The sequence below is a fragment of the Clarias gariepinus genome, chromosome 6, assembly GCF_024256425.1.
Source record: "Clarias gariepinus isolate MV-2021 ecotype Netherlands chromosome 6, CGAR_prim_01v2, whole genome shotgun sequence".
Lineage (NCBI taxonomy): Eukaryota > Metazoa > Chordata > Actinopteri > Siluriformes > Clariidae > Clarias > Clarias gariepinus.
Genome location: NC_071105.1, coordinates 32,417,462 through 32,445,460, shown reverse-complemented (window position 1 = coordinate 32,445,460; position 27,999 = coordinate 32,417,462). Strand labels below are relative to the sequence as shown.

At 38.3% G+C, this 27,999-nt stretch overlaps 3 protein-coding genes and 1 non-coding gene across 4 annotated transcripts in view; 2 read left to right on the top strand and 2 right to left on the bottom strand.

The window, feature by feature from the left end:
- Positions 1 to 479: 479 nt before the first annotated feature.
- On the bottom strand, positions 480 to 11,301 carry LOC128526715 (UPF0450 protein C17orf58 homolog). The gene is made up of 6 exons (XM_053498848.1): positions 11,277 to 11,301; positions 10,999 to 11,163; positions 8,905 to 9,504; positions 7,813 to 7,899; positions 3,728 to 3,919; positions 480 to 2,261 (listed from the first exon to the last, which is right to left on the bottom strand). The coding sequence occupies exons 1-6, from the start codon at positions 11,299 to 11,301 to the stop codon at positions 2,074 to 2,076; spliced, it is 1,257 nt and encodes a 418-aa protein (XP_053354823.1). The 3' UTR covers positions 480 to 2,073.
- A 4,645-nt stretch (positions 11,302 to 15,946) lies between these two features.
- trnar-ccg (transfer RNA arginine (anticodon CCG)) lies at positions 15,947 to 16,019 on the bottom strand. Its single transcript has one exon. It is a non-coding gene; the product is annotated as a tRNA-Arg (tRNA).
- A 354-nt stretch (positions 16,020 to 16,373) lies between these two features.
- LOC128526933 (importin subunit alpha-1-like) lies at positions 16,374 to 24,595 on the top strand. The gene is made up of 11 exons (XM_053499155.1): positions 16,374 to 16,523; positions 16,794 to 16,865; positions 16,948 to 17,079; positions 19,207 to 19,295; positions 19,891 to 20,159; positions 20,235 to 20,329; positions 20,539 to 20,802; positions 21,142 to 21,375; positions 22,201 to 22,383; positions 22,814 to 22,963; positions 23,197 to 24,595. The coding sequence occupies exons 2-11, from the start codon at positions 16,797 to 16,799 to the stop codon at positions 23,284 to 23,286; spliced, it is 1,575 nt and encodes a 524-aa protein (XP_053355130.1). The 5' UTR covers positions 16,374 to 16,523; positions 16,794 to 16,796; the 3' UTR covers positions 23,287 to 24,595.
- Positions 24,596 to 25,810: 1,215 nt separating this feature from the next.
- The window catches only part of LOC128526615 (E3 ubiquitin-protein ligase SMURF2-like), a 59,137-nt gene continuing 56,948 nt past the window's right edge, over positions 25,811 to 27,999 (top strand). Inside the window, exon 1 of the mRNA XM_053498644.1 lies at positions 25,811 to 26,276. Coding sequence (XP_053354619.1) covers positions 26,225 to 26,276 — 52 coding nt within the window. The 5' untranslated portion in view covers positions 25,811 to 26,224. The remainder of the gene's footprint in view (positions 26,277 to 27,999) is intronic.

Below are 27,999 nucleotides of genomic sequence, written 5' to 3'. Positions count from 1 at the left end.
TGAAATAATTATATTTTCTTCTACTTCTATAATAATAATAATAATATTTTAAAACTTACTTCTGTTTTATAAAAAAATAAATGGGTATTAATAAAATATGTTACTGAATTATGGTTGTTTTGTCATAGGTTATCCTAACAGGTTTGCCTGCCCTTAGGACACACTTATACTAGTGAAAATGAACTAGACTAAATAGCCTGCTAGCTATTTGCAGTGTCAGGGGTTTATCACTGAAGTACCAATTTAAACATTCCAAATATTCTTACAACCTATTAATTTTTTACAAAGCAAAGTTAACAGTTTAAAAGGTTAAACAAACCATGATTAAAAATTCATGTAAAGAATGGCGGTTTTCTTAACCTTTTATATTGTGCAATAGAAAAATGATTTATGTCAGGAATAAATTGAATAAACCATGTAGAAAAAAATATTATTTTATTTAATAAGACATTTCAGAATGACAAAATATGCATCAGCAGTGTATATGAAAGTGTTCCCTGTTTACCCTTAAATTTCACCCAGTATACACTTCTGACTCATGGAATGGTGTCTGAAGGAGCCCGTTTCTTTAAATCTTTCCTTCTCTTTCACCCAACATGCCCATAAAGCTCCTCTTCTTTCCTGCCAGTGCCTCTCCCTTTCTGCTTCCTTTGAGCTTGAGCCAAAGGCCTATGCGTGTTTGTGTGTGTATGTGTGTGTGTGTGTGCGGGCAAACATTCGCCATAGGTGGCGTTTCATTACAGCTCCTGGAGCGTCTGTTCCCTGAGGCCCTGGCCCATGTTTTTGCTCACAGGACCCTAAACAGAACCGCCCTCTTTCATGTAACCAGGTGCGCGGAGGATCAGATTGCTATCCGATTAGGGCTCAACACCAACGCGTACACTGGCCTTCTCTTTCTGCAGTCTTTCTCAAATACAGAGTAAAAGTATCCCAAAGTAAAGAAAATAACCTTGTCTTACAAAAAAAAGGATTTTGTTAAAAAAACAAAACAAAACAATAATCTAGTTCTCCCCCCTCCTCATTCCAAGCCCTTTAATTCTTCTCTTCCTCCTTTAGAAAATAACAGCACATTTCTTGCATTCTGACATAATTTAAACAACAAATATAAAGTATGGGCCTAATAAATAGGAGCTCTGTGTGGCTGGTTTGTGCTTTTCTTCTGTGCTGTTCAAATAGTGTGAATGGGAAAATAAACAGACATTAACTGAGATAATGACACGTCATGTTTCCAATCTGGAAAAATATGAAAAAAAAAAAAAAAACCTACATACACAACCCTGGACACTGGAACCAGTGTCGAGATGAAACCTGTAGTCCTGCTGAAATGTGTAAAGAAAAGTGCAGTTTATACAGTGTGGAAAAAAATTGGCTTTGACATCTTACGTAGTGCACAATAAGTACTTGAAAAGTGCACTTTTGCACTTTAATGCACACATGTTCAAATAGTGTATTATGGATTTTGTAAAAGAATCATATGAGTTATGGAAAAAAAAAAAAAAACAGAAGATAACTGCTTAAAATACACTGATGCCATGTGGATGCTTTGTGTGCAATTTAAACGAGGACATATACTTTGCAATTTTAATATCTCTGACCTTTCTGGCCGTGCCTCGGGTTTATGAGTTTAAATGTCTGCTGAAAACACAGGTTCATTTGGTATATACCACAAAGGGCAGGGTGTATAGGGTATATAAACACATAAAACTTTAATTTTATTACTTTTCTCTGAATATTTCTCAGAGGAAATATTTAGCCGGTTCCTGGTTCATGTTTCAGACATGAATCAGATCCTCCGCCAGTGGATGGAATCCAGCGGATTTCCCTGGAGTCGTCTATGAAAGAGGACAGGCAGAAAGGCAAGCATTGTACAGCAAGCAAAATATCCCCACTCACAGTGGATTGATCTATTACGCTCGGACGCTTGGTCCGGGTGGACAGAGACGCCTTTGTCTTCCCGTCTATCTCCTCTGATAATACTGCAAGATTATGATGTTGTTCTTTTCATATTTACATAAGGCCGCGAGTAGTCCTCCCGTGCAGCGGGTGTCAGGAGCGAGCCGTTTGTTTTCCCCTTCACCTGCACCTTGAATGCATGGCTTCTTGAGCTTTCTGGTGCCTTCTCTTGTTGTAGCGCTTGACGTAGCTGTTGCTGCGCAGGACCCCGTCTCCGGGTTTCAGTTTGCCTCCGAGTAGAGTGAGGAGACTGGGGGGAAGATGGCGCCTTCGGTGGTAGATATGGCCCATGATTATGTATCTGCTACCTGTAGGACATAATATTGTTGCTAGCAGGTGGTAAAGTACACATACTTTAGCTTATAAAAAGTTGACTCGTTGGAATGTACTCGTTACAGTACATTCCCATTAACAAGTGGCAAAGAAACATTTTACACTCTGCACATATGTCAGACATGGAGCCATGATTTCCGCAACAAGACATACTTCCATTACATTGGCTTGAATGTGCTCCCTGGTGTAGTGGTTGCACTGTCGCTTTGCACCTCCAGGGACTGAGTTTGATTCCCGGCCAGACTCGATTCCTGTCTCTGTGTGCATGGAGTTTGCATGTTTTCCCTGTGCTTGGTAGGTTTTCTCCGGGTACTCCGGTTTCCTCCCACAGTCCAAAGATTGACCTTCCCAAATTGCCTGTAGTGTGTGAATGAGTTTATGAGTGTGTATGTGTACCCTGCTTCGTGCCCTAAGCCTCCTGGGAGAGGCTCCAGTTCCCAGCGACCCTGAATACAGGATAAAGCGGTATAGAAGATGAGTGAGTGAGTTAAAAACGCTAGCTAGTCTAGCTAAGCTGCTAAACCCTCTTTGCTAGCTGGCCAACTTGTTCCAGTTGTGTTTCTAATTGATGACCTGTTCTTCTTCTTAAAAATAAAGTTTTTACGATGTAGCAGTTGAAGCAGAGACTGTTTCTATCTGTTTCTTGCTGTCAAAGATGGTCAACAAGTTAGGCTAGCTTAGCCTGCTCAGACTAGCTAGGTTTTTCAGGAAGGTTATTATTGAAAGCACTGTTACATTTGAATCAAAATGAAATTTTTTTGTGAAGTGAAAGGCCATGGGACAGCTACAGAAGCTCTCGATTTTATTACTAGTACACTAAAAACAGAAAAAAAAGCTTTGCGTGTAGTATCAGAATTAACAAATACAGATCCAATCTAACTGTCTTTTATTAGCTGGTTTGTATCATTTCAACCAGATTAGAAAAACTTAGAAGTGAAGTCTCTGTAAATTCTTTCAGATCCAGTAGCAGGATTTTTGTTTAAATTCTCAAAACATTTCCACTCATCCAAGGAAATGTCTTTAAGATAACACTGATATGGCTTATTATTGCTTTCCAAATAATCTGGTTGACTGAAAACCTTCACAGATGCCCACAGATCAAGGCTTCAGTCTGTCAGTTGCAGAAACATGGCTGTAGAATACAGGAAGCTGAAAAATTTGCCAGGAGCCACAAGTATTAAGAAGGGCTTAATCCACGGAAGTCCAAGGAAATGTCAAAATGTGAGAACCCTACTAAAGAATCTGGTGAGTACTGAGCAGGGACCTCCTCGAACAAGCCCTTCTTTTTTTAACATGGCCATGATTTGTGCATGTTTGTTGAAAATGATTGCATATGTTAATAGAATAAGAACAGTAGTAATGCAAATAATGACAAATTCATTAATGATATTGAGTAATGTTAAATCAGACTTTTTTACTTCATACAGCCATAAAAACTCACCCAGTTTGAGGTCAGGACAAGGTTTGGTACACTTGTAGGTGTCCAAGACTAAGATGTTGACCTTGAAGAAGAAGGTGTCTGGAGTGATGTAGAGACGGCTCATCTTGTAGAAGCCGTCGTTGCTGACCAGCAGAGTGACCAGCCTGATGCCTCGACGAATTAGATCAATGTCATGAACAATGCCATTGATGGCTGGGAAAAAAGAAGTCTGTGTCAGTACACACCCAGTGAATCATCAGAAAATAAAGTGTCACTTAAATATACGATGGGGTTTTCGAGTCAAACTGAGACTTTAGAATAAAAGAATGTGCAGTGTAAAAGAACACAGTTCTAAGATTAAAAACTATGTTTATTTCGCTATACAGTATAATCCACCGATACACTGATGCACTTATCCCAGTGTTTCATTAGTGCTTTTATACCATCAGGATAGAAAGTTTTCTCAATAAGCTAGAATCATGACCAGACTGTCTGCTTCACATCTAAAACACTGGCATCCCAGGAACTCCTTGGCCCAACCATGTGGAAATCACTTGTATACAGGAGATGGTAATAACCCCCGACCAAGTTCCAGTAACTTGCAAGTTTGACATCATTAATTGTTCTGTAAAAACAGAACACCTTTGGTGACCAAATCAGGCCATGTTTTCCTAAAGAGTGTTCCACTTGCTGAATGTTTAGGGAATGACTGGGTCCAAGCCACCTTGGATAGGATTGTTATTCATGGATGTACAGCCATGTTTAAAAATGTTCGCACCATACAGATGTTTTATTGAGGCTAAGAGGCTCATCACTGTACTGTGCCTGAAGTCTTCTGTAAATGTTTTATGCCTTCATTCACACAAAAAATCCGGTTTAAACACCTCTCGTACATTCACCTCTACAGAATGTTATATTATACAATTATACAATATTTTGCCCTTAATAATAGATAAATGATGTCCAAATGCTAATACCAGCTGTTACCTTCTGACTATGCAAATTTTTCAATTCTTAGGTACCATATTCATGACTGTTAGCCTTATTGTTGCCAATCCAGAGGGTGTTTTTCCACTTCACACTCAAAAACAAGAACTGACCCAAATTTGAGGCAACACACTGTGGGGTTTTAGTTCTCCCTCATTTGCAATTAGAAAAACAACTGGGGAAAAAAAGGATCATCATTTTCACATGCAACAGCATCTGCACAGTGTGGTGTGTTCGTAACTTCGTGTACAGCTTTCAGTTCTAAGTGGAAGAATGATGTCCAGTTTTAATCAGATGAGGTCAAACTCATCAGCAAATATGGATCATGGTTTAAAACATTTATTTTAAATGCATACTTGATACTCGCTTGCAACAGTACTCCAGGGCCAAATGAAAATTAAACTTACTACATCAAGATTATATAAACTTCACTTTATGAAATGTGTTCTTTACCTTTTACTTTTGCATTGATTTAGACCAAATGAGCACCAACCATACCAATCAGTGCTGATTATGTTTCATGGATGTTTCAACAAAGTTGGCTAAAACTTATGACCCCAAATGGAGATCCAATCAAACCTAGTGGTTATTTAACCTGCGTACAGTAAATCTGCAGTCTGGGACCGAGAGAAATCAGCCCCTGCCTCATTTATTACATTTAAAATTTGTTACCAAATGTGAATTTTAAGAATTATGGAGCCCTGGATTGATTACATACATTTTTAAAGTGTGCACATTTTAGTAAAATGAGTGAACAAACTAGAAAAACATGCACGTGAAATAATTAAACCGTATGCACATCAACATAAAAGAGATTAAGTAAACTGTGTTTCTGAATAACTCGGGTAAGTCAATTGTGCTTTCTATATCAGGAGGTGCTTCATGTCCTGAAAAGGTAATAGAACACACTTGGAAACTGTCATTTACACTGGCTCTCTATATACACAGACTATATAAACTTTCTGTATTAAGGGTCTTATATTTTACTATTTCTATAAGAAGTTAACAAAGGTCTCAGAGGTCCACCAAATCCAACCAGATGCAGTGCATTGCCCCATACTGTACGTAAAATTCCCTTTGTTTCACTCCTCTTCTAAAGACACTGTTTTAAAGTCTATGTAAATGAGTGTGCATTCATGGCCACTATGGACACATTCATGCACATTTTTTGCACTATATACTTATACTTTCATTTATGGACCACTGCACAAATCACTTTAATAACAAGACGCTTTAAGAAGTCACTTTATGCATATTTGCACACCTCAGTCATTTTTACATTTCTTATTTGGACAAATTTCTATTTTCTTCTTTTATATTTCTATATTATACCTATTTTGTTCTTATTTGTACAGTATATTTTAATTTTATTTTACTTAGCACAGTATATTTTACTAGTTAATTTTATTTTTCTACAATATTTATTTTACTGCAGTATAACTTTATTTTTACTTATACAGTATATTTTACCAGTTAACTTTATTTTCTACCGTATTTCCTTTATTCATATTTATATCTTATGTTTAAGCTTTTATTTTAAGGTCACTGGTAGTCAAAAAAGCATTTCACTGCATATCGTACTGTGAATTTAAGCTAATGCAGAGCTGAGCAACAAGTCAAGGGGAGGGGGCGTTTCTTATATAAGGTCACATTGGGGGGAAAATCCAATTGACTTGTTGAAGCTCTGACTAAAAGTGAAATAATACAGAAATGGAAAAGGACAAAAAGCAGGAAAAAAAATTTCCTCATGTTTGTTGTTTGTACGTACATATCTGAATGTCTATAGATGACTAAAAAGTGAATTTTGCATAATGGGTGCCCTTTAAAACATGGCCTCAATGTACTTTTTGTCCTTTCTATGACCACTCTGGGACTCACTGTAAAATGTAAAAAAAAAAACTCATAACATATGGGGTAGTTTTGTTTATTATTAATTTTTTTTATCTTTAGGGATTAGCTGCAACCTCTGTTTGATACCAGCTGAACCATTTCTTAGTTTTCTACTTGCAATCCTTTTAGATAGGAAAACAACATTAAAATGTTTGCTTAAGAAAGTGAAGCATTGATGCTTCTTGATAGGATTTTTTATGTAAAATGCCTGATTCTGCATACCAAGCACTTACTATTTTAGTGCACTAAATATATGCTAGAAAATTCTCAGTACACCGGCGCTTCATGTTTGAAGTGCTATCCTATCAGAAACTCCTTTAATGGCCCAAATGTGGAAATGGCTGGAAGCAAGCTCAGGACTATACCAGGCATCTTTCAGCCAAGTTCCTGTAATGTGCAAGTGGTGTTTGTGAACAATAATGCGTACAGTCCCCACAGACAGATGCGTCTCTTCCACTATTTCAAGGATCCAGTTGTTCCACTAGCTGAAAGTTTAGAAGAATAACTGCAGTGGGCTCCGAGACACCTCTGCTGGAATTGTCATTGTCAATTCCCGGACTTAATGTCTTCTTTATAATGGTTGCACCATTCATATATCTTACTGCAGGTAGGAGTTTCATCACCTTACTGTGCTTGAAGTCAACCAGTTCATTCATGAGAAATTTCATTGTCATGTTATATTATAGGGAATGTAATAAATGTGTTCCCTGTGGAAATAAATTTATAGCTGTAATTTGTGATTGTTAGATGGAAATGTAATAATGATTTCAAGCTGGTTTAACTGTAAAGCCCTTATGTTTAGATTCTCCTAAAGAGCCTGATGATGTCATCTGGTATGTTAGCTTTGGAGGTCAAGCTAAACTTTGCTGATCAGCAGATTTCCAGGAGCTGGTTTAGAGATACACAAATAAACCAGCGCAACTCAAAGGCCAATCTTTCTTCCATGAACATGAACCGCTTGAGGGAACCTGGGCATGCTCAATTTCTCGTGTTTCTCTTTGTAGTTCTGGATTTTTTTCCCTGAAATTTTGCTTTGTATTCTTCTAAAGAAAAGGTGAAGAGTTTTCCCCATTGTAAACATGGAAAGTTATCCTTGTGTTTTGCCCCAGAGAATGAATGAAAACAACAAAGAAGGCATGAATTGTATCATGAGCTAAATCAGACGGTTACCTTTTATAACCTGATATTGTTCTCATTATTGTGTACAGTTTGATTGTGCTTGGGCTCACCGAATTCACTGTAGCAGAAGTGCTCGGTCTCGTCCTTGTCCTTCCTGCATTCACTCAGGCACACTGCATCATGGCTGAAATCTGACTCTGAATGAGAAAGACGGAGAGATGATGAGATCAAGAAAAAAAAAGGGACAGGGAAAGGACAGTACATCACACCACAAGACAATCAGTCACTTTGAGTGAACTTCTATTTCCTGATTTCCCCAGAGTCAGATTAAGGCAGGTCGAGCCCTTAATTACAACATAATTGAAGACTTGAGAATGCCTTTGAGTCCAGATTTGGACTTATCTCAGTATCATGAAAAGCCATTTGAAATCATTCTAAAGTGGCAGGTAATTAAGGGGCATATTTTAAAATGACGCCACACAATGAATGCAACTGACTGTGACCATGAGTGCCACTTTGAAAACCACACAGCTCCATTCCAACGCCCAGGCTGTCATTGCTGTGCCATTATCCCAGCCAAAGCACTGCATTCCAGCCAGTGTGGGACGGTGCAGGGCTATCTTTCCGATATCTGTAGTTTAATCACCGTGCCGTAGACCATTTCACTTAGGCATATTTCAGATTCTTCCCCCCCCCTCTCCACTAATCTTATGGCTCAAGATCTTCAACACAAAGGGTGCATTCAGTGTATGCGAACTAAGCAGCAATTTGCGGCTTGAGGGAGAGAGTAATTAGAATAACCATCTACCCTCAGAGTCTCTCTCTCTCTCTCTCTCTCTCTCTCTCATTCACTCATATTTTCATCCAGTGATGGGATTCAAAAACTCTAGGGCAGCATTTCCCATTCCTGGCACATTTTACCATGATTACGTGCTCTGATCCACATCCCGCTTTTTCGGCCATATCAACTTGCTACTTGCAATGAAATCTACAAAATATTCATTAACATTTGGCTTGTAATAGCATATTTTGTCTATTTTGATTAAATATTTTGATTTTTCATTTTGAAAGACCCCAAGCTTAGATGAGCAGCAGAAATATGGCAGGGGTGGAGCTACAGTAATTTGCAATGTGCACTTTTAAAACCAAACAAGGGGCACAAACGTTACAGTTTGAGACCCAGATAAAGAAGGCTCTCTCACCTTTCTTGTGGATGTCAAAGTGGTAGAGCAAACTGGAAGAGCGCCGGTTGTACTGGCTGTATGGGCGACTGTTGTTCAGGCTCGATTTGCCTGGTCGGTTCTCTTCGGGATCCATCCGACCGTTCCCATTTTCCTTGTGTGTATTAGACAATGGCTGTTGTGAGCGTGTACGTGATCTGGAGTTGTGGTTTAGATCAGACTCACTGGATGAAGGGTTGTTGGACTGCACTGGGCTTTCAGGGGTAGCTTTTTGTGTCTGTGTGCGGTTCGATCCCCCAACCCCTGTGGCAGGGACGACTTTATTGGGATGCCCATCATTACGCACTTTCTCATTGTTATGGTCAACAGGAATCCGCTCATCCCTCGAGCCCTTCTTGCTCTTGCTGTGTGTGCCTGGTCGAGGATGAGGGGAGAGTGGGTCTGTGTGTTTGGGCCATATCCCCGGGGGCAGTGCCAGCTTTGGGTCTGAAGATTTCTTGCCTTGCTCCAGCAGCTCATTGGCTGGTATAGAAGGATCTTTGGCTCCGGTTTTGGTTTGGTTGCTGGGGTAGTCAGATGTTCCACTTTGCACCGGCGGTGCTCCGATCAGGGAAAACAACTCTGTGAATAGACCCACAGTCAGCAAGCACTGCGTATTAAGTAAGGAATAAACATGGTGCACTGTTATAGGAAAACATTCACAAATCAAGTGGATTTTCTGTTATCACCCAGAAGTTGATGCTGAAATCACACTGCATATGCAACATGTTGTTAAATTGAGTGTTGCATAGAATTATGGCTTAGCAGCATCATCCTGCAGATCTGATCACTTATGGACAATACACCACCTTCAGTGCCATTGCAAGTCTGCAGATTTTATTTTTTCGTGTATTACTTCAGTAATTACTTCAGTCTCCTCTCAGTCTAGGACTTTGTAAAGACCATACATTTAAATTAGCATCAAATTATCCAACAACATCCTTGAGGTCCTTAATTATAAATGAGTTTGGAGCAGACAGGTTTTCTTTTCTTTATGGAAACATGTCAAAATTCCTACCAAGGTAATCTCACATGCTTATAGATGCATCAAATAAAGTTTTTTAAAAATAGGTTGCCAAGAACGTAGTATTTCTTTCCAACCGCAAGTACTAACATTGCTGTACTGATTGTTTTGCTATGTAATACCTAATTTCTTTAAAGCATCGCAGCACGAAGGGGAAAATTAAATGTAGGAGAGATAGAATTATTCTGAGTACTCTATCTACCTATTACGGTTATATTTTTAGCAAAATAGTGGTCTGGGGGAAACTGGGTCCAACTATATTTTTCTGATTAATGATGATTAGTAATTTGACAAAGCATGAATGAAATCTTTATGAATTTAGTACTTTTTTAAATAGCGATGGTGGAGGTGGGAGTGGGTGAGGGCACGATTACAATCGTGTTACAATTGCAGTGTATGTCTGAATAAAATGGGGGAAAAGCAAGTCTTGGACAACAGACTACATTCTGAGTAAAGGCAAAATCCAAAATGTGACATTTGTGATTTCTAATAATTTTTTTTTTTAAATGACAGTAAGTATAATAAGTAATTATTGGCTACATCGTATAGATTCCTGAAAATAAAATAGCTTATAGAACATTCATCATTCTTTCTGGGTACAGTTAGATGCCTAAAAATGAAAAAATGTTTCCGTTTAGTACACTTTTAGGAAACTAAGGACAATAAAAAGCAAAAAAAGCTTTAAATTACTCTTTTATCTACGATTGTTTAATTAACTTTCAAATTGACTTTAACTGGAGCTGGTGATTTTCCTCACAACAAATAGACTTTTAAAGGTTTCTAAACATCTCTTAGAACACATTCCTTCATGCACTTAAATTTACATTTTTTATAAATTGCTCCCAAACAGCCCTAACACAAGCCGTTAATAACGTAACTATTTAAAGTGGTCAGATTTCCAGTTTTATTATTGTTGGTGCTTTAAGATTCACCATCAACTTTCCCATTTCTGGAAGACAGGTACATACAGTGAGGCAAGCTTCTCTTTCCATACAAACTGATCATGTTGGAAAAAGGTAGGTAATTATAAAATAAAGGTTTACTAGTCTTACCATTAACAGCATGCTGTTCAGCATCAGAGAAGGCGAGAGCCACAGAGAGCAGAAGCAAAATGCCAGACATGTTATTGATGAGCATGAAGAGCTTCCTTATAGAGAGAGTCTTATTGAGATGCTGCAGCTGAGAGGGGTGGCGGGTTTTTATGCTCAATGTGAAGTCTTAGAGTAAAGGGGCGGGATGGAGGGGCAATCAGCTGACCAGAGTGGGTTTACCCTATCAACTTGGGGAGAGAGAAAGAGAAAGAGAGAGAGAGAGAGAGAGAGAGAGAGACCAAACAGCATGTATTGACTTACCATGTTTGATGCTGAAAACTATCGCAGTTATTACTGCTGCTATTATTCTATAATAATAATATTTATAATTATAATAATAATATGCTAATAATATTAATGTCTTTTTCTTGTTTTTCTTCTGATGCCTATTATTATTATTATTATTATTATTATTATTATTATTATTATTATTATTATTACCACCAGGGATGGCATTGTCACTATTCATATGGTCATGTACATTGTGTTCTGCAGTTACCAGCCTTACCATTCAACTTTTTAATATCCACTGAATGCACTAATAGATTATCCATCTGATTGCACTAGTATAATAATGTACACTCAAACCTTTTTTTTTTTTACTAATATTCCAACATACCAATATCTTACTCATGCACCTTAATGTATATACATGTGTACACATTATGTACATAGCATGGTGTATTCTTTATCATTCTTTATCACAGTGTATCACATTTCTTAGGTATCATTTCTGTAAATGTTTTTTAAATATTTATTTTTATTAAAATATTTGTAACATTATCTGTAACATTCTTACACATCTATCTATCTATCTATCTATCTATCTATCTATCTATCTATCTATCTATCTATCTATTATTGATATTGTTTTGTTGTTGTTACTGTGGTTTCATTTTGTTCTGTCCTGCCCTTCTTCTTTACAGTAATCTTTTTCTATCTTTAAACAACAAGGTGGCATGGTGGCTTAGTGGTTACCACTGTCGCCTTCCACCTGTAGGGTCCAGAGAGGGTCTGATTCCTGCCTCTATGTGCGTTGAGTTTGCATGTTCTCCTCATGGTGGGTTTCCTCCAGGTACTCCAGTTTCCACCCCCAGTCCAAAGACATGCAGACTAGTCTAACTGGTGTTCCCAAATTGCCTGTGCCTCATGCCCTAAGTGGGATAGGTTCCAGGCCCTTTGTGACCCTGTATACAGGATAAAGTGGTATAGACGACAAGTAAGTGAGTGAGTGTATTTAAACACTGATGATGATGATGATGATGCTTATTGATGTAATTGTAATTAATGCAGTTTATTTGTATCTTTTCTTAATCCTGTTATAAAACTTATTAATACGAATAATTTAATTATTATTTAACTTTTTATTATTACGTATTATGTGGATTTTAATATTTTATGATGTTGATAGCATCATATGTATATTGTTAACCATATTCATTTTAAAAATGATTGTAAGCCATAGTATGACTTTAAGTATTTTATTATTTTATTATTAAGAATCTGTAATGGTAGTGTGTGAGAAGTAAATGACCTTGCCGTGTTGACTCACTGCTCCCTACTGGACACTGGAGAGATTTTCTGTAGGCTACTGCTCTCAGATCTGTAATGATTTACATTTAGGCTTAATATAAAGTACTTGAGTGTGAATAAGACAGCTCGGCTTAAAATTTAATGTTTATGTCAATATCATTAACATGCCATATGGATTTTCTTTTTATTTCTTTGAGTCATTTCTTTAGAAATTCATCCCAATTTGCAGCAACACCCAGTCGTTTCATACCAGGGTTTATCAGCAGTCTTTAACATGCTTATTAATATCATCAATTATTCCATTCTTAGTTTCCAGTTGTCTCATAATTTTTTTTTGAAAAAAATAAAAACATAAACTGTATGATGAATCCACAACGTTTACAAATAAGTAAACAAACAAAAACGAAAACAAACCTACAAATGAATATTGGTGGCATAGTTTTAGGATATAACTATACCGTATATCAATTTTTTTTTCCTTGTTTTTATTGTTTTCAACATTGTATATTAATAGTGAAGACATTAAAATTATGACAGAACAATGAGGAATTATGTAGTCAACTAAAAAACATGTTTAGTAACCTAGAATATTAATATTTTTTTGGTTCAAATTAGACACCTTTTGCTTTGATGTTGCAGTTTTGTACACTCTTGACTGTCAGTCAGCCTCATGCGTTAGTCTTAAAATAAGATTAAATTAGATAAACCTTTATTGTCCTGACAAGTGGAAAATCTCGCATAATTACAGTGGCAAAATATTAGAAGAAAAAAGGTTTAACAGTTTTTAAGGTTAACAATTTTGCTTATGTGCTTGGAGGTCAGCACTGTCACCTTGCACCTCCAGGGCATGGGTTCAATTCCAGTCTATCAATTCCTTTACCCTGTATACAGTGGTACCCTGTATAAAGCGGTACAGACATTAAGTGCTGAAAAATAATCAACAATAAAGCACTCATCATCTATACTGTTTTATTCTGTATTCTGGGTTGCCGGGGGCCTGGAGCCTATCCCAGGAGACTTAGGACAAAAAGCAGGGTACCAGTCCATCACAGGGCACACACACACACACTACAGGCAATTTGGGAACGCCAATAAGCCTAATCTGCCAGAGGAAACCCACCAAGAAGAACATGCAAACAGAGACGAGAATCAAACCCAGACCCTAGAGGTGCAAGGCGACAGTGCTAGCCACTACACCACAAGATTTAAATAAAGAATAGCAATATTGCTCATACACTTCTATACTTTATACTCATTAGCTTATATTTATATGAGTGGGGTTTTGTAGGAGGGGTCACATACTGAGATCAGTGCTGGTGTACAGCTGTCACACACCATGGATCAATCTGCAGTCTGTCAATGAAAGGACTACCCAGTGCTCTCAGGAGTTCCCAGAGGTGTTGAGTACTTGTTGGCTGCTTTAGTTTCACTCTCTTGTCCGACTCATCTCAATTGGATGATTGTGGAGGCCAGGTAATCTAATGTGGCACTTCATCACTCTCCATCCTGGATGAATACCTCTTCCACTATCTAGAGCTCTTATTTTTCTACAATTCGACCATGAAGGCTGGTGACTACCTTGTTAATCTGATGAGAGAATGCCTTGAGTGTGTCAAAGCTAAATGTAGCTACTTTTGGCAGTGACTGTGTTTGTGTGCATGTGTTTAAATACAGACTTTGTCATAGAAATTTGTAGGGCCCAAGCACTATAGGGTGCGCAGGACCCTCTTGTTTTCCTAAAGATCCTTTTTTTCCCACACCATTTTGGGCTTTTTGGAAGTCTTAACATGCTCAAAAAAAAATAAAAATTGGCAGGTTGGAATCTGCTGATATTAGGATGCTTGAGAGTCTGGCCAGGGTCCTCACACGAGATTTTGCTGCAAAGCTCATACACACCTGCATGTATGCATGCGAAACCTGGTACACATTTAGATCTCATTGGGCCGAACAACTTTCACATTGCATATCATGGGGTTATATTATTATATTATTTATATATATATATATATATATATATATATGTTTTTTTTCCACCTTTTTGAGTTTTTTATTTAAATTAATTTAAATTTTATTTGTATAGTGCTTTTAACAATTGGTATCACCACAAAGCAGCTTTACACAATCGAAAGAATTATCAAGTTTGTATGAGGAATTAGGTGGCACGGTGGTGTAGTGGTTAGCACTATTGCCTTGCACTTCCAGGGCATGGGTTCGACTCCCGGCCAGGCTCGATACCCTGGAACATACAAACTCTGTGTGCATGAAGTTTGCATGTTCTCCCTGTGCTTGGTGGGTTTCCTCCCACAGTCCAAAGACATGTAGGTTAATTGGTGTTCTCAAATTGCCCATAGTGTGTATGTCTGTGGGCCCTGTGATGGATTGGCCCCCTGTCCAGGGTGTAACCTATCCGTGCCCTAAGCTTTCTGGGATAGGCTCAAGGTCCCCATGACCCCGAATACAGGATTAAGCGGTAATGATGATGAATAATCGGAATGATCGGAAAAAGAAAGACCCAAAACGACTCCTCTTAGGGGATTTATATGATTGCCACCAAACCTGGAAGAAATGAGCAAGTTGTGCGACTCACCTGGGGGACGATGTCTTTTTGTAGGTCTTACCTACAAATAAAACTACTTACGCTCAAAAGAAAAACAGGTTGATGTGTCCGAGTGTGACTCATCATTGCTTGCAACTATATTTTTAAAGGTTCTGTCTCTATTATTGATTCAGTAAAAAAAAAAAAAAACTTTTCAAACATCAATGTTCTACCCCAGAATTAAAAGTCGAAGTTGCTGGGTTTTGTTTGCAAAAGAAGAAACAGGTGCCACAATCTAAGTCCTCACAAGAATTGTGGGTGGTTCTCCAGGATGCTCAGTAAAACTTAGATAAAAAACTATACATATAGAACCTGAGACTAAAGGACCCTCAAGGCACTGTCACACATTGTTGCCTTAAATACTGTTTATTATGCCTTATGTATTAATTATTTTCATTATTATTATTTTTTAAAAGGGTAAGACTTTTGGTTGAACCCATGTGTACTTTGCAGCAGCAGTCTCATCATCATCATCAGACCACCGTGCTTATATTTAAGTTTATTTGTGGCTTTTGATGTTTGAAATATATTAACAATTATTTATATTGTTTATATAAGCACTTTAATCTGATTTGTAATGTATTAATATTGGAAATGCTGTACAGTGAGTACTCCTTAATAAAGATGTATTGCATAGTGTAGTGGTCTTTAGGTTTATAGTGCTCTCTGAGTCTGAGAGATTAAGACGGTATTAAACGTTCTTATATTTTGTGTTAGTCAGTCGTGAAATTGCTGAGATGCGTTCTTTTTTCCTTAGGGCTCAAAACGATGCAATGATTTCGACCCAGATGGGACTCGAACCCACAATCCCCAGCTCCGGAGGCTGATGCCTTATCCATTAGGCCACTGGGTCATCACGCTCCGCAGTGAGGAAACAAAGCCTTTTAAACAATAGCCATATCAAATTTTCGGGTCATAATTTTAAAAGGCGTCCTACTGCACAAAACAAGCAGTTAGTACGCTTTTGTATCTGTTCAAATTTGAAGTACAATTTCTTGCAGGTGTTGTTTCGATGTCACATTTCCTTTATTAATTTGTGTGAAGTCTCGCGACAACACGTAGTTGCCCCGGTAACACGCCTTCTGTTTTGTCGTCAATTCCAGCCAATGAGCGTTATTCTTATTCCAGCTTGGCCAATCAGCTTTATGCGTCATCCTCTGTATTCCCGCCTGTTTAGCGACGCCACAATCATCCAGAACAAGGAAGTCAGTCGCGTGAAAAGCCGCTGCACAGCTTCTTTTTTTATAAAAATATTATTGTATTATTTTATTTTTAATCATAAACGCTTCTAAAGGACACGACAGCCATCTTACAGAGTGTAAAAACAGTGTACAGTTGGGGAAGTAGCAGATTTTTGGTATTTTAATGACTTTTAACTTAATTATTTTCATTTTTCAATAATTCCACATGGTGCTAAACTTAATTTGTCCGGAAATCTGACTGATGTTCTTTTACGATTACAAAAAACGACGTATTAACTCGTAGCTCAATTTACAATGAGTATGAGTACAGTCAGTATTTATTATGACCTAGACATCGTAGGCGTATAATAAGGCGGGTTCAGTTACATTACAGTGTTATAACATCTTAGTAAGATGATGTTTATTGTGTATTTTTTGTACACTAGAAAATGTCTTCTGGTGCCGGCGACACCGTCTCCCGTTTAAATCAGTTCAAAAATAAAGGAAAGGATGCACACGTAGGTGAAGTGTTTTATTAGCCTCATCAGGCGACACGGTTTAGACTCTGAGTGTGAACTGAAGTTTCCCTTTCCCTCTCAGGAGTTGAGGAGAAGGAGGACGGAAGTCAGTTTGGAGCTCCGAAAAGCGAAGAAAGATGAGCAGATTTTGAAAAAGCGAAATGTGAGCTGTTTGCCGGATTCAGAGGATCAGGATCCCAACCACAACTCACAGGTAACAATCACCAGCAAGGCTCACACGTCCTGTCTGTTTTCAAAGGAAAACGTCACCAGATGACGTAATATACAGATTTGCATAAACGTATATTTGATCGTCAGATTTAGAGATGGCGGCCCAGGAACCAGGGCGAGTAGAAGGCCAAGTTAAAGCTCATTTAGAATGGGAAGTCACTGATCAAGAAAGGAAGCATTTAATGTTGAAAGTCGTCCTTAAGGGACAGGGAAGCTGAGGAGAGAAACCGAGATCTGTAGGTGGAGGTGATGGAACCTACAGAACTGCAACTAGATATTAAGTGGTACTGAGACAAAAACGTGTTGAGATAAGGGTGTGTAAGTGTGAAGAGGGTGTGTAAGTGTGAAGCGGGTGTGTAAGTACCGGAGAAAGCAGTTGAGATATGGTTCACAAGGCAGGGAAGGATGCACAAGACTTTTTAAGTAAAGCTGGTCTGAAAATTTGGCTGAAAGTTGTCGGTAATGTAACCGCTCTACTGAATTCCAACTGCCGTTAAACAACAAAGAAGTAAAAGTGAAATAGAAAATAAAGTGATGTTCCCTTGTCCTGAGTCCAAACTCCCTCAGACTCAAAGGCACTCAGTTTATTGTTTTTTATTTACGCCTGATTTTACCTGAAAGATATATATGTATAATTAAATTCTTTAGATGCAAAATGATTTCTACACAATCACAACATTTTTGGTAAAGAACAAAATAAAAAATATCAAATAGAGCAAAAAGGCAGGTTAAAATTTCACCCAATGCCAGCTACTGGATGAGGTGCCGGTCCCAAGCCCAGATTAAATAGGAGTGTTGCAAAGTGTTTTTTTTTTGTTTTGTTTTTAACATATGCACATTTTTTAAACTATTCCAGAAGGCGTCACGTGACTATAATATGATATTTGAGGAAGAAACATATCTGACACCTAGTTGAAAAAAGAGAAACAGATTCCGCAAAGAAGAGTTGTAAAAGTGGCAGCGAAGACTTTTTAATCAAGATAAAGAGAAAAGCCATGTAAATGATCACGTGATTTTTCACACACTTCACCATAAAATTTGCCTTAAGTTTGTTTTTTAAAATGAGGCACAAAAGTGTCGTTTGCAACACTTTCAATATTAATCAGTGATTGGTTGCTGGGGAAATAAAGATGATTAGTGATTGGTTGTTGGGGACAATTTTTCAGAAATCCTGTCACTGTGTTTACAACACTGAAAGCATGAACTGTACATTGTAGTCAAAAGTTGTTGCAGTATTAAATCAAGTTACTCTCATTCTCAAATTTGTAAAATAATGACAATCACAAATAAGAATATTTTATCATTTTCTGCAATTAAATTGCTGATCCTTTTTTTTTGGAATCCGCTGGATCCAACTGTGTAGAGAGTCAAAAAGACATCTGCAGTACTCGGGGGTCACTCGCTCAATCCATGTCTGATTGCTTCATGAAGATCAAGTACAGAAATGTAACTTTAATAACGTGACATATGTTGTCTTAATAATACTTTTGACTTCCACTGTAGCCAACGTAGTCATGATTCTCATAAACCCTCGCAAAAACTTCAGGTGAAGCATAAACAAAAGTGGTGGGTCTTTTCAATCAGATTTTACACAATAAATAAGATTTAAGCAGTAAATACAGATATTCATAATAATGACGAGTGATACCGCTATTGTCTTTATCTCGCTCATCTATCTATAAAAATATTTTTTCTAAATGGTTTTGTGCAGCCTGTACTTTTAGTATGCTAATTAGGCCCAACCTCCTATGGTCTGTGTCAATCTTTAATGAAGTACGGTTCGATGTTCATTTAATCAACTTTTATTGCATTAATTGTCAAAATACAGAGCAAAACATAGTAAGTGCACATTTAAGATAAACTTTATCCGACAAGCAGCTTTGGTTTGATGGAAGCTGTTCAAAATATTTAAAACATCTGTAGGGCATAAAAAGAGCAAAATGCAATTTCGGATTAGTATAACTCCTCTAAATACCGAAGCAGAATGACAAAAACATCATCGAGTTCAGAACAATGTTCTAATGAGTTTAAAGTCTTACACACTGCTGAAATCTAGGACGATAATAAGATGCATACAGGAGCACTTAGATTATTGTTTTACATTCCGCAGACATACCATCAGTGGAAGCTAGAGGATATCGTAAGTGGAGTACACAGTCAGTGTCTGGATCATCAGTTGCAGGCCACACAGGCAGCGAGGTAAGAGACATTGAATTCTATTACACTTTAATACCCTCTCATTATATGCAAATCCATATTTGTGACTTTTCCGCAATTACGTTTTTACATTTATATGTACATTTATATATCAATACTATACTTAGTCCCCACATGGTTCTTGTATCTTATCCATAGCTATACAATAACATTATTATTTATTACTATGACCTTGACTGAAGCATGATGTAATGGTTTTGGTTTGTATGCAAGATCACATAAATAGATTTAAAACTTCCACTCTGAGATGATGTTAGAAACCACAAAAGGTTGCATGCTCTGATGCACGTAGGGCAACTAGATTCCTTGTTCCTTTTTTTGTGGTATTCAAAACTCATTGCTTCTCTATGCTGCTCTGTTGATTAATGCATCTAATGCATACCTAAAACAAGCATCACAACCAACTTTTCTTTTTGCTGCAGTTGCATTTTTATTCTTTTTCTAACATTTGTGCTGTTTAGAGAGTCATCAGGCCAGTATTATAATACAAACGTTACACTAAAAGGCCTCGTCCTAGTTAAAAGTGGCGTCATTTTAACTAAGCAGGGCTGAAAACAGCACTGTTTTACCCTAACAGGAAGTTGCTATCGAGAGAAAAATACCCTCCCATCGACCAGATCGTGGAGGCAGGGCTGATCAGTGCCCTAGTGAGCTTCCTGTCGCTCTCGGAATGTCCTCCCATTCAGTTTGAAGCTGCCTGGGCTCTCACCAACATCGCTTCAGGCACCTCAGACCAAACAGCGGCAGTGGTGAAGGCGGGAGCCATTCCTGCCTTTATCCACCTCATCTCCTCTCCTCATCCTCACGTCAGCGAGCAAGCTATCTGGGCTCTCGGCAATATCGCTGGTGAGAATGTGTAGGTGCAAACATTTCACAGATGGTGGTTTCTCTCGGGTCTTACCTTTTTATTTCCTTTTTAAGGCGATGGTCCGAAATTCAGGGACAGCGTCATTGAGCATGGAGCGATCGAGCTGCTGCTCTCACTGCTGTCTGTTCCTGACCTGTCTATGTTTACTGTAAGTACCTCTGTCACTACAGGTACATGTCGCTCCGTACTGTGTGGTGAGTGGTAGCTCACAAATGGTTTGGAGAAAAGTCAGAAGTCAGAATAAATTTTTCTAGTATTTTAAATTGCTGACCAAGCCTGTTAAACATGGACCCCTGCCACTATACAAGTTTTAAATCCCCAGTCGTTATTGAAGTTTGTCTTTCTTCATGGTTGTAGACAAGCTACCTGAGGAACATGGCATGGACTCTGTCTAATATGTGCCGAAATAAAAATCCACCTCCTCCGGTGACTGCAGTGCAGAAGATGCTCCCCGCACTGCAGTGCTTCCTTGAACACAACGATTCACATGTGCTGGCAGACACATGCTGGGCCGTGTCCTACCTCACCGATGGGCCGAATGAGCGCATTGAGTTTGTGCTGCAGGCTGGCCTTGTGCCTCATCTTGTTCGGCTGCTGGCCCACTCAGACATCAACATCATGGTAAGAAGCTTAAACCTTATTCACACATGTAATTAAACACAAGATTGAAATTAATGTGAACAAGAAGAAATCCTGGGGGGATTGATATGAATGAGATCACAATGACTTTTTTTTTTAAACTGTTGAAAAGTGAAGCAACAACAGGAGGAAAAGTCTAAATTGTATTGAGTTTTGAAATCTGACACTTTTGAAATCTGACATTTAAACAGCAAAAAGTATACACAAACAAATATTCAGTTTATTATCATAAATTAACTAAAATAAAAAATGTGATGTTCAGCTGTATTGTGCACCAAAGTGCATAGAACACTTTATAATGCTCATGTTCTCCTTTAACAGACACCATCATTGCGTGCGCTGGGAAACATTGTGACAGGAACAGACGAGCAGACTCAGAAGGTTCTGAACTCCGGGGCGCTGGCTCTGTTTCCCGTTCTGCTGCGCCACCCAAACAAAAACATCCAAAAGGAGGCGACATGGACGCTGTCCAACATCACAGCAGGGAAAGAATCGCAGATCCAGGAGGTGGTTGACGCGGGTCTGGTGCCTGTGCTGATGGAGGTCCTGCAGCATGTAAGACACATTCACTAGAGGATACTCGCTTGCTTTACTTGTTAGCCTAATAACTCTGGTGGCATTTATGACAAAAAGGATAGAGAAATGAGACATACAAATGTGGTCCTGGAATGGGAATTGTTCGTAAATAGGGGACAAATTCCATTCTCCCTCACCTTCACACGCACACACATATACAATATACCAGACTTTAGAAATAATAAACATTTATTTGCACACTGAAAATAATATGAGCTACTTCCGCAATTTGTTCGCATCTACAAATGTTTGTTCGTATCTATAGAGATCCGTAACTTGAATGTTCGTAAGTCGGGGACTACCAGTACAGTACAGCTTAAAAGTTTAGGATCACTTGCAGATTTCTTTGTTTTTGTTTAGTGACTTATTTTATACATTCTACAACAATAGTGGGAATTTCAAAACTATAAAATAACCCATATGGAATTGGGTAATTATGTAACAACAACAACAGTCAGTTTAAGACACGAGGTCAGGCTTTCTGGAATAGTTCTTGCAAGAACAGTATTGTCAAGTGCATTTGCAAAACTCATCAAACACCATGATGAAACTGTCTCTCATGAAGACCTTATATATAGTTATATAGTTATAGTTAAGTATTATATTTTAAATAAGTTTGGGATCACTTAAAAAAAAATAACACTATTGTAAATGGAACTATATATATATATATATATATATATATATATATATAGGTCCGTTTTAAATGTATTATTAAATGATAGGTAATAAAGCTTGTCAACTAGAAGCCTGTCTTAACTGTCTTGATTTCAATGATGAAATAGCATGTTTCTTATGTCACAGGGAGACTGTAAAACACAGAATGAGGCTGCTTATGCAATTACCAACTACACCAGCGGGGGGACATTGCAGCAGGTCTCATATCTGGTTCAGTGTGGAGTGCTCAAACCTCTTATGAACGTTCTGTCAGTCAAGGACAGCAAGACCATCTTAGTCGCCCTGGATGCCATCTTGAACATTTTCATGGTAAACATTTTCGGAATCTGAAGAAAACATTACATTTTTTAGAAACACTAGTCTGAAGGTGCTTTCTAGTTTCTATTGTAGCCACTTAACCTCACTGGATCAGAACTTTTTGAATACTATTTTGTTACTTTTGCTAAAAATTATATCCCTTGTTTATCAATCTTGATATGGACAAATGTATTCCTAAATCAATTTCTGAGACGTAAAAAAAATATATATAGTATATATTCAAATCAAGTTAGGTCTGAAAAACTTACCAGCTCTTAGTTTTGTGTGACTTTACACCCAAGACTCATTGATGTCAATCTGATGTCTCATCTGATCGGCTCTAGAACGTACATTCGGCAAGAATTCTTACAGTTGAATAACTGGATTAAGTTATCAGATCTGTACATCTGCTAGTGACAAATTCTGCTTTGATGAACTGTAGGCTGCAGATAAGATGGGCGAGACGGAGAAGCTGTGTCTGATGATCGAGGAATGTGGAGGGCTGGACAAAATCGAGGCCCTACAGGCCCACGAAAATGAAATGGTCTACAAAGCTGCACTAAAACTCATAGACAAATACTTCTCAGGGGAAGTAAGTGTGTAACAAAACACTCAGTATCTTTGAGCGCAGAGCATCATTATTTAAAGAAGTAATAATAATAATTCTGCCTAAAACTGATAAAAAAAATTGAATGAAGGCTATTTGAAATTAAAGGGGATGGACTGATGTGAAAGCAAATGGGAAATGAAGAAGTGTAATAAAAGTCATATATATATTTATATATATAGTACAGTTAATGGTTTATTAAATTTTTTTTTTTCCAGGACGAAGAGGATGAATCAATCGTTCCTGATTCAACCACCGATGGCTTTAACTTCCAGATCCCTGATAACCAAAGCACTTTCAATTTTTGAACCCTACCTCCAACACGCACTACTCCATTCTAAATTACTTTTAATATATACAGTATATAAACGGATGTATGTATATACACTTCCTGGCCAAAAAACTCACCATTTCAGAAGGGTCAAATTATTGGGCAGCATTAAGCAAAGAAAGCAACATGGGGACATTTGAAATGACTGCAAATAGGTTAAGAACACATTATGAAAACCTGCAAGGATATTGCTGAACCATTGGGTATGTGGAAAAAAAAACAATTGGTGAAGTTGCATGGTAAAAGAAATAATAAAAAATCAACAGTAAAAACCATAGCTATATTAAATAGACAGCTGTGTGGCCATAAAAAACAACTTGTCAGTAAGGCTAATCAGAACAAAAAGCTTAACCCTGCTAGCAAGCATAAAGATTGAGCTTTGGAGCTATATTAAAAAGTTCATATCGTCTGATGAGATCAGATTAACCCTATTCCAAAGCTATAGGTGCATCAGAGTAAGAAGGGAAACTCATGAAGTAATGCATAGGGCACATTGTACAATCCCCTGGAGGCATCTGAAGTTGCTTCATTTGGTCAGGTCTAGGCTCAGCAACATTATGTGGCAATAAAATCAGCCGATAATCTGAAAGTAATAAATGACCAGGTTATCATGTCTGTGGAGATTTTCTTCCTTGATGGCACAGGTATATTCCAGGACTCAAAAACTCAAATTGTGTGGGAGTGGTTCTGGGAGCACGAGGAATCATTTTCACAAATGAACTGGCCATGGCCATTACATTGTGAGCTGTAATAAAAACCTTTAGTTTACATTTTTTGGCCAGGCAGTGTGCATGTGTGTGTGTGTGTGTGTGATACATATCACATCCTTGCACTTATAAGCCATATTATATACACAGCAAGCTATAAAGCACCGAGTGTTGTGATACATTTCTTTTAAAGCTGCATTACCTTCTTTCGGCCGTTTCTGTGGAATTGCACCAAACAGGCTGGCCTTTGGTCCTCGCAGGCATAAATGGCCTTGTCACCAGTTTACTGGCCTATTGTTAATCAGTGTTAAGGTTTTCTGGTGTTAATGTTATAACTGATTGGATTTTTATACTTTTTTATATAAAGACCCTTTTTACTTTTACACTAAGCCATGTAAATTATTTTTTAGCATGTAAGGTATTTTGTATTTTACTGATGTTTGGGTAATGAGTTGGTAATACAAATGTACAGTAATACATTTGTCTGCATCAGGTTTTCTAGTAAGCCCAAGTGCCTTATTTACTTACTATTGTTCCTTTACCTTGAATATAATAAATCTATTTCTCCTAAAAAATTAAGTGAACACTTAGTCCCCTTTTGACTTGAAGCATGCATACACGCACGAGCGGCGTTTGCATCACACCGGGAGTGAGTGCTCTCTTAATTTTTTAAGCATTATTTATTTTGGGGTGGCACAGAAGGTCCTCACCTAAAAAACATAAGGGTAGGTCAATCGAATATGATAACCTTCTTCCAGATATGGTCTGGATCTACTGTTACTTTGCTAAGGAAAAAAGAAAAAATAATGACTGAAAATGAATAAATCCATGAACATAGATTTCTACACACCAATCTCTAAACACTGAAGGTGCAAGAAATAGTGTTAAAAGCTGAGTCAACATATAACAAAATAAAATAAGTATTATAAGTATAACACAAATAAAATTTGAATTTGATAAACTGCGCCACACAGGTAAGTCCGTCAAATGTTAACAACTTTAAGCTTTATATACTTTATGGACTATTTCTCCTTGTTTCTTGAAGAGACTTTCACTTTATAGTCCAGCCTGACGTTTATATCAAACTTTCCATCACTCACTCATTGTGAAGTCTATAGGGGTGGGGTACACTCTGAAAGGGGTGCTAATTCATCCACACACTTAGAATGCCAGTTAGCCTAATCTGCATGTCTTTGGTTTGTGGAAGGAAATCTGAGTACACAGAGAAAATCTGACAAGCACAGGGAAAACATACAAACTCCATGCATACAGACCCTGGAGGTGGAGAACGTTACCCTGACCACTAAGCCACCATGCCCCCTTATATTCTGTGTACAGGGTCACTGAGGGCCTGGAGAGCTTAAGGCAAGAGTACCCCCTGGATCGGATGCTGATCCATTGCAGGGCACACACACTCACATGCTCATTCACACATTTTGGGCAATTTGGGAATGCCAATTAGCATAATCTGCATGTTTTTGGACTGTGGGAGGAAACCAGAATACCTGGAGAAAACCCACCAAGCACATGGAGAACATGCAAGCAGACCCTTAGGTGCGAGGCCACCCACTAAGCCACCGAGCTGCCATTATATCAAAGTTTGTTTATTTAAATTGATTCCTGATTGCATTTAATAACTATCTGAAGCTGTGGCTGTATTTTCTCGCCTTGTCCATGCGATGTCGCTGTTGCTCATTTTGTAGCCAGAAACGGGGTGTAGCCTAAATGTCTCAGTACTTCCTACACGCGTGCACTGTCTTAGGTAACGCAATAAGAGCGTTCGTCTTTGCACCTAGTGCCCTACGCGTCTATTTGGAATCCTGCCCCGGGTTAAATAGATTTTTTTTTGCCTGTCCGTAACTTAGACTCCGAGCGAAAATAAAACTGGTTTGTCCAAGGAGAGCGGTTATTTCCCATTGAGCGGGATTAAATAACACTTCCACAAGATTTAGTGTTGACGGGCTGGTCGTATGTTTTGTTTTTTATTTAGTTTTTACATGCTATGATGCGAAACGCGGATTTTGCGGGAAAATTGCTGGAAAGTTAGATGTGATTGTTGATGTGCTTATGTGTTAAAAAGCCATCCGGAGACAGTAATGCTGCGTCCTCAAACAAGCTTTTAGGAGAAGTTTTTGGTTTTCTGTAGTCAGGTAAATAACTGGGCAGAAAATAAGTTTGATATAAACGTCAAGCTGGAATATAAAGGGAATGTCTAATCAAGGAAGCAGGAGAAATGGTCCAGTGAAACTGCGGCTCACAGGTAAGTGCGGCAAATATCCACAACTTTACGCTTTATACCCGTCATTTACAGGACTGTTTATGCTTACACAAGTGTCATTTATTTACAAGACTTTCAGCACTAATCACCCTCCCATCTTGATATAGTTGCCGACTAAGCTCCCATAAATGAAACTTTTTTAATGTTTTTAAAAGCAACTTTCCCCTAAAGCAAAGTTCCCTAAATCATTACGTCATCAGAAAATTGCGCTTCCTTTTCTTTCAGCTGCTAAATAAACCCCTTTTTTTGTCTCTCGTGTTCATCCTTAGAAGGAGGTAGGCATTACATCACTGCTCTCAGTTTAGCTGTTTAGTTGTTATGGTGTGCTGCGTGGTATCTAGGGGCGGGGTCACAAGAGTGGCGCATTTGGGGTGGCTTCTGCCACCCTGAAATAAATCCTGCCACCCTAAAATCCTACCTGCTGCTTTATTACTGGTCTGACCATCATGTAGGCATGATTTAAAACCCATGTAGACTAAATCCAGTGAATATTAAGAATAATGGCGGGCGCCGGTTCAGTGGTTAGGACTCCTAAGACACCTCTTACCTTCAGTTTGAATCTTATATTCAATCAGTTTGCCCCTAATTCTCCCTGTGTTTGGTTGGGTTTCCCCCAGGCCTCTCACTTTCCCCCCCGCAGTGCGGAGACGTGAGGTGTAGGCTGATTGGCATTTCCAAATGTGTTATGTTTGAGGTTGGGGTCATTGTCAGTGTAACTTCCTCTAGAGCAGTGACCATCGGTGTGAACTCTTGATTCATTGTGACCAATCATTTTTTAGCTATGTTGGCTTAAACTGATCGAATCAGCTTAAATGGATAGAATAGGAACAACACAAAAGTTTGGAAACATTTCTTTGGTCCATGTGGAGTCGATTGCAACATGCAGTTCCTGGAGAGCATTTCATGATGTATGGCTCCTGTTCTATCACATCCCGAAGGTCTTCCCGTGCATTCAGATTCAGGTGTACTTTGTACTTTGCTATAGTTTTTACATATCTGTACTTTATGCGAGTAGTTTTATTAGTTGATGCTTTTTTACTTTTAATCTGCTACAACAAACTACCGGACTTTCTTTCTACTTGCTACGTTTGTTCATGAAGTTGCGTTACGTAACGACAGAGGTGTGTAGCATTTGAAGCAGTAATATCGCCATCTGCTGACTATTGAGCGTATCTGCATGATTTGCTTTCCCTCCATCAATGGTCAGTCATGTAGCAGGTGTTTAAAATCAGAAGCAGCAATGGTTTCAGACTGTGATGAAAACAGTACGTTTACGAGCGAAAGAGAGTGAGTATCTTTGACTATGACTTAAAGGCTATGCTGAGCTCAGTAAATTTGATACTTTTGTACTTTTTCTCAAGTAGAAATGTAAATTGAGGACTTTTACTTGAGAACTATTTTACCCAAGGCATCTCTACTTTTACACAAATACGGGATTTGTGGACTTTGCTCCCCTGGTCACTTCCGTCGCCAGAAAGTTGGAAGCACACATTTATATTGTTTTAGTATGTTATACCATAAAGATATTTCTTCACTGGGACTAAAAGACCCAAACACATTCTAGTAGGACAGTGCCTCTGTTTACAAAGTAAGGTCCATAAAGAGAGGGATTGCAGAGGAAGAACTTAAATCACTGACGCAGAGACCTGACCTCAACCCCACTGGACACCTTTGGGATGAATTTGAATGCTGACTGCAGCCCAGG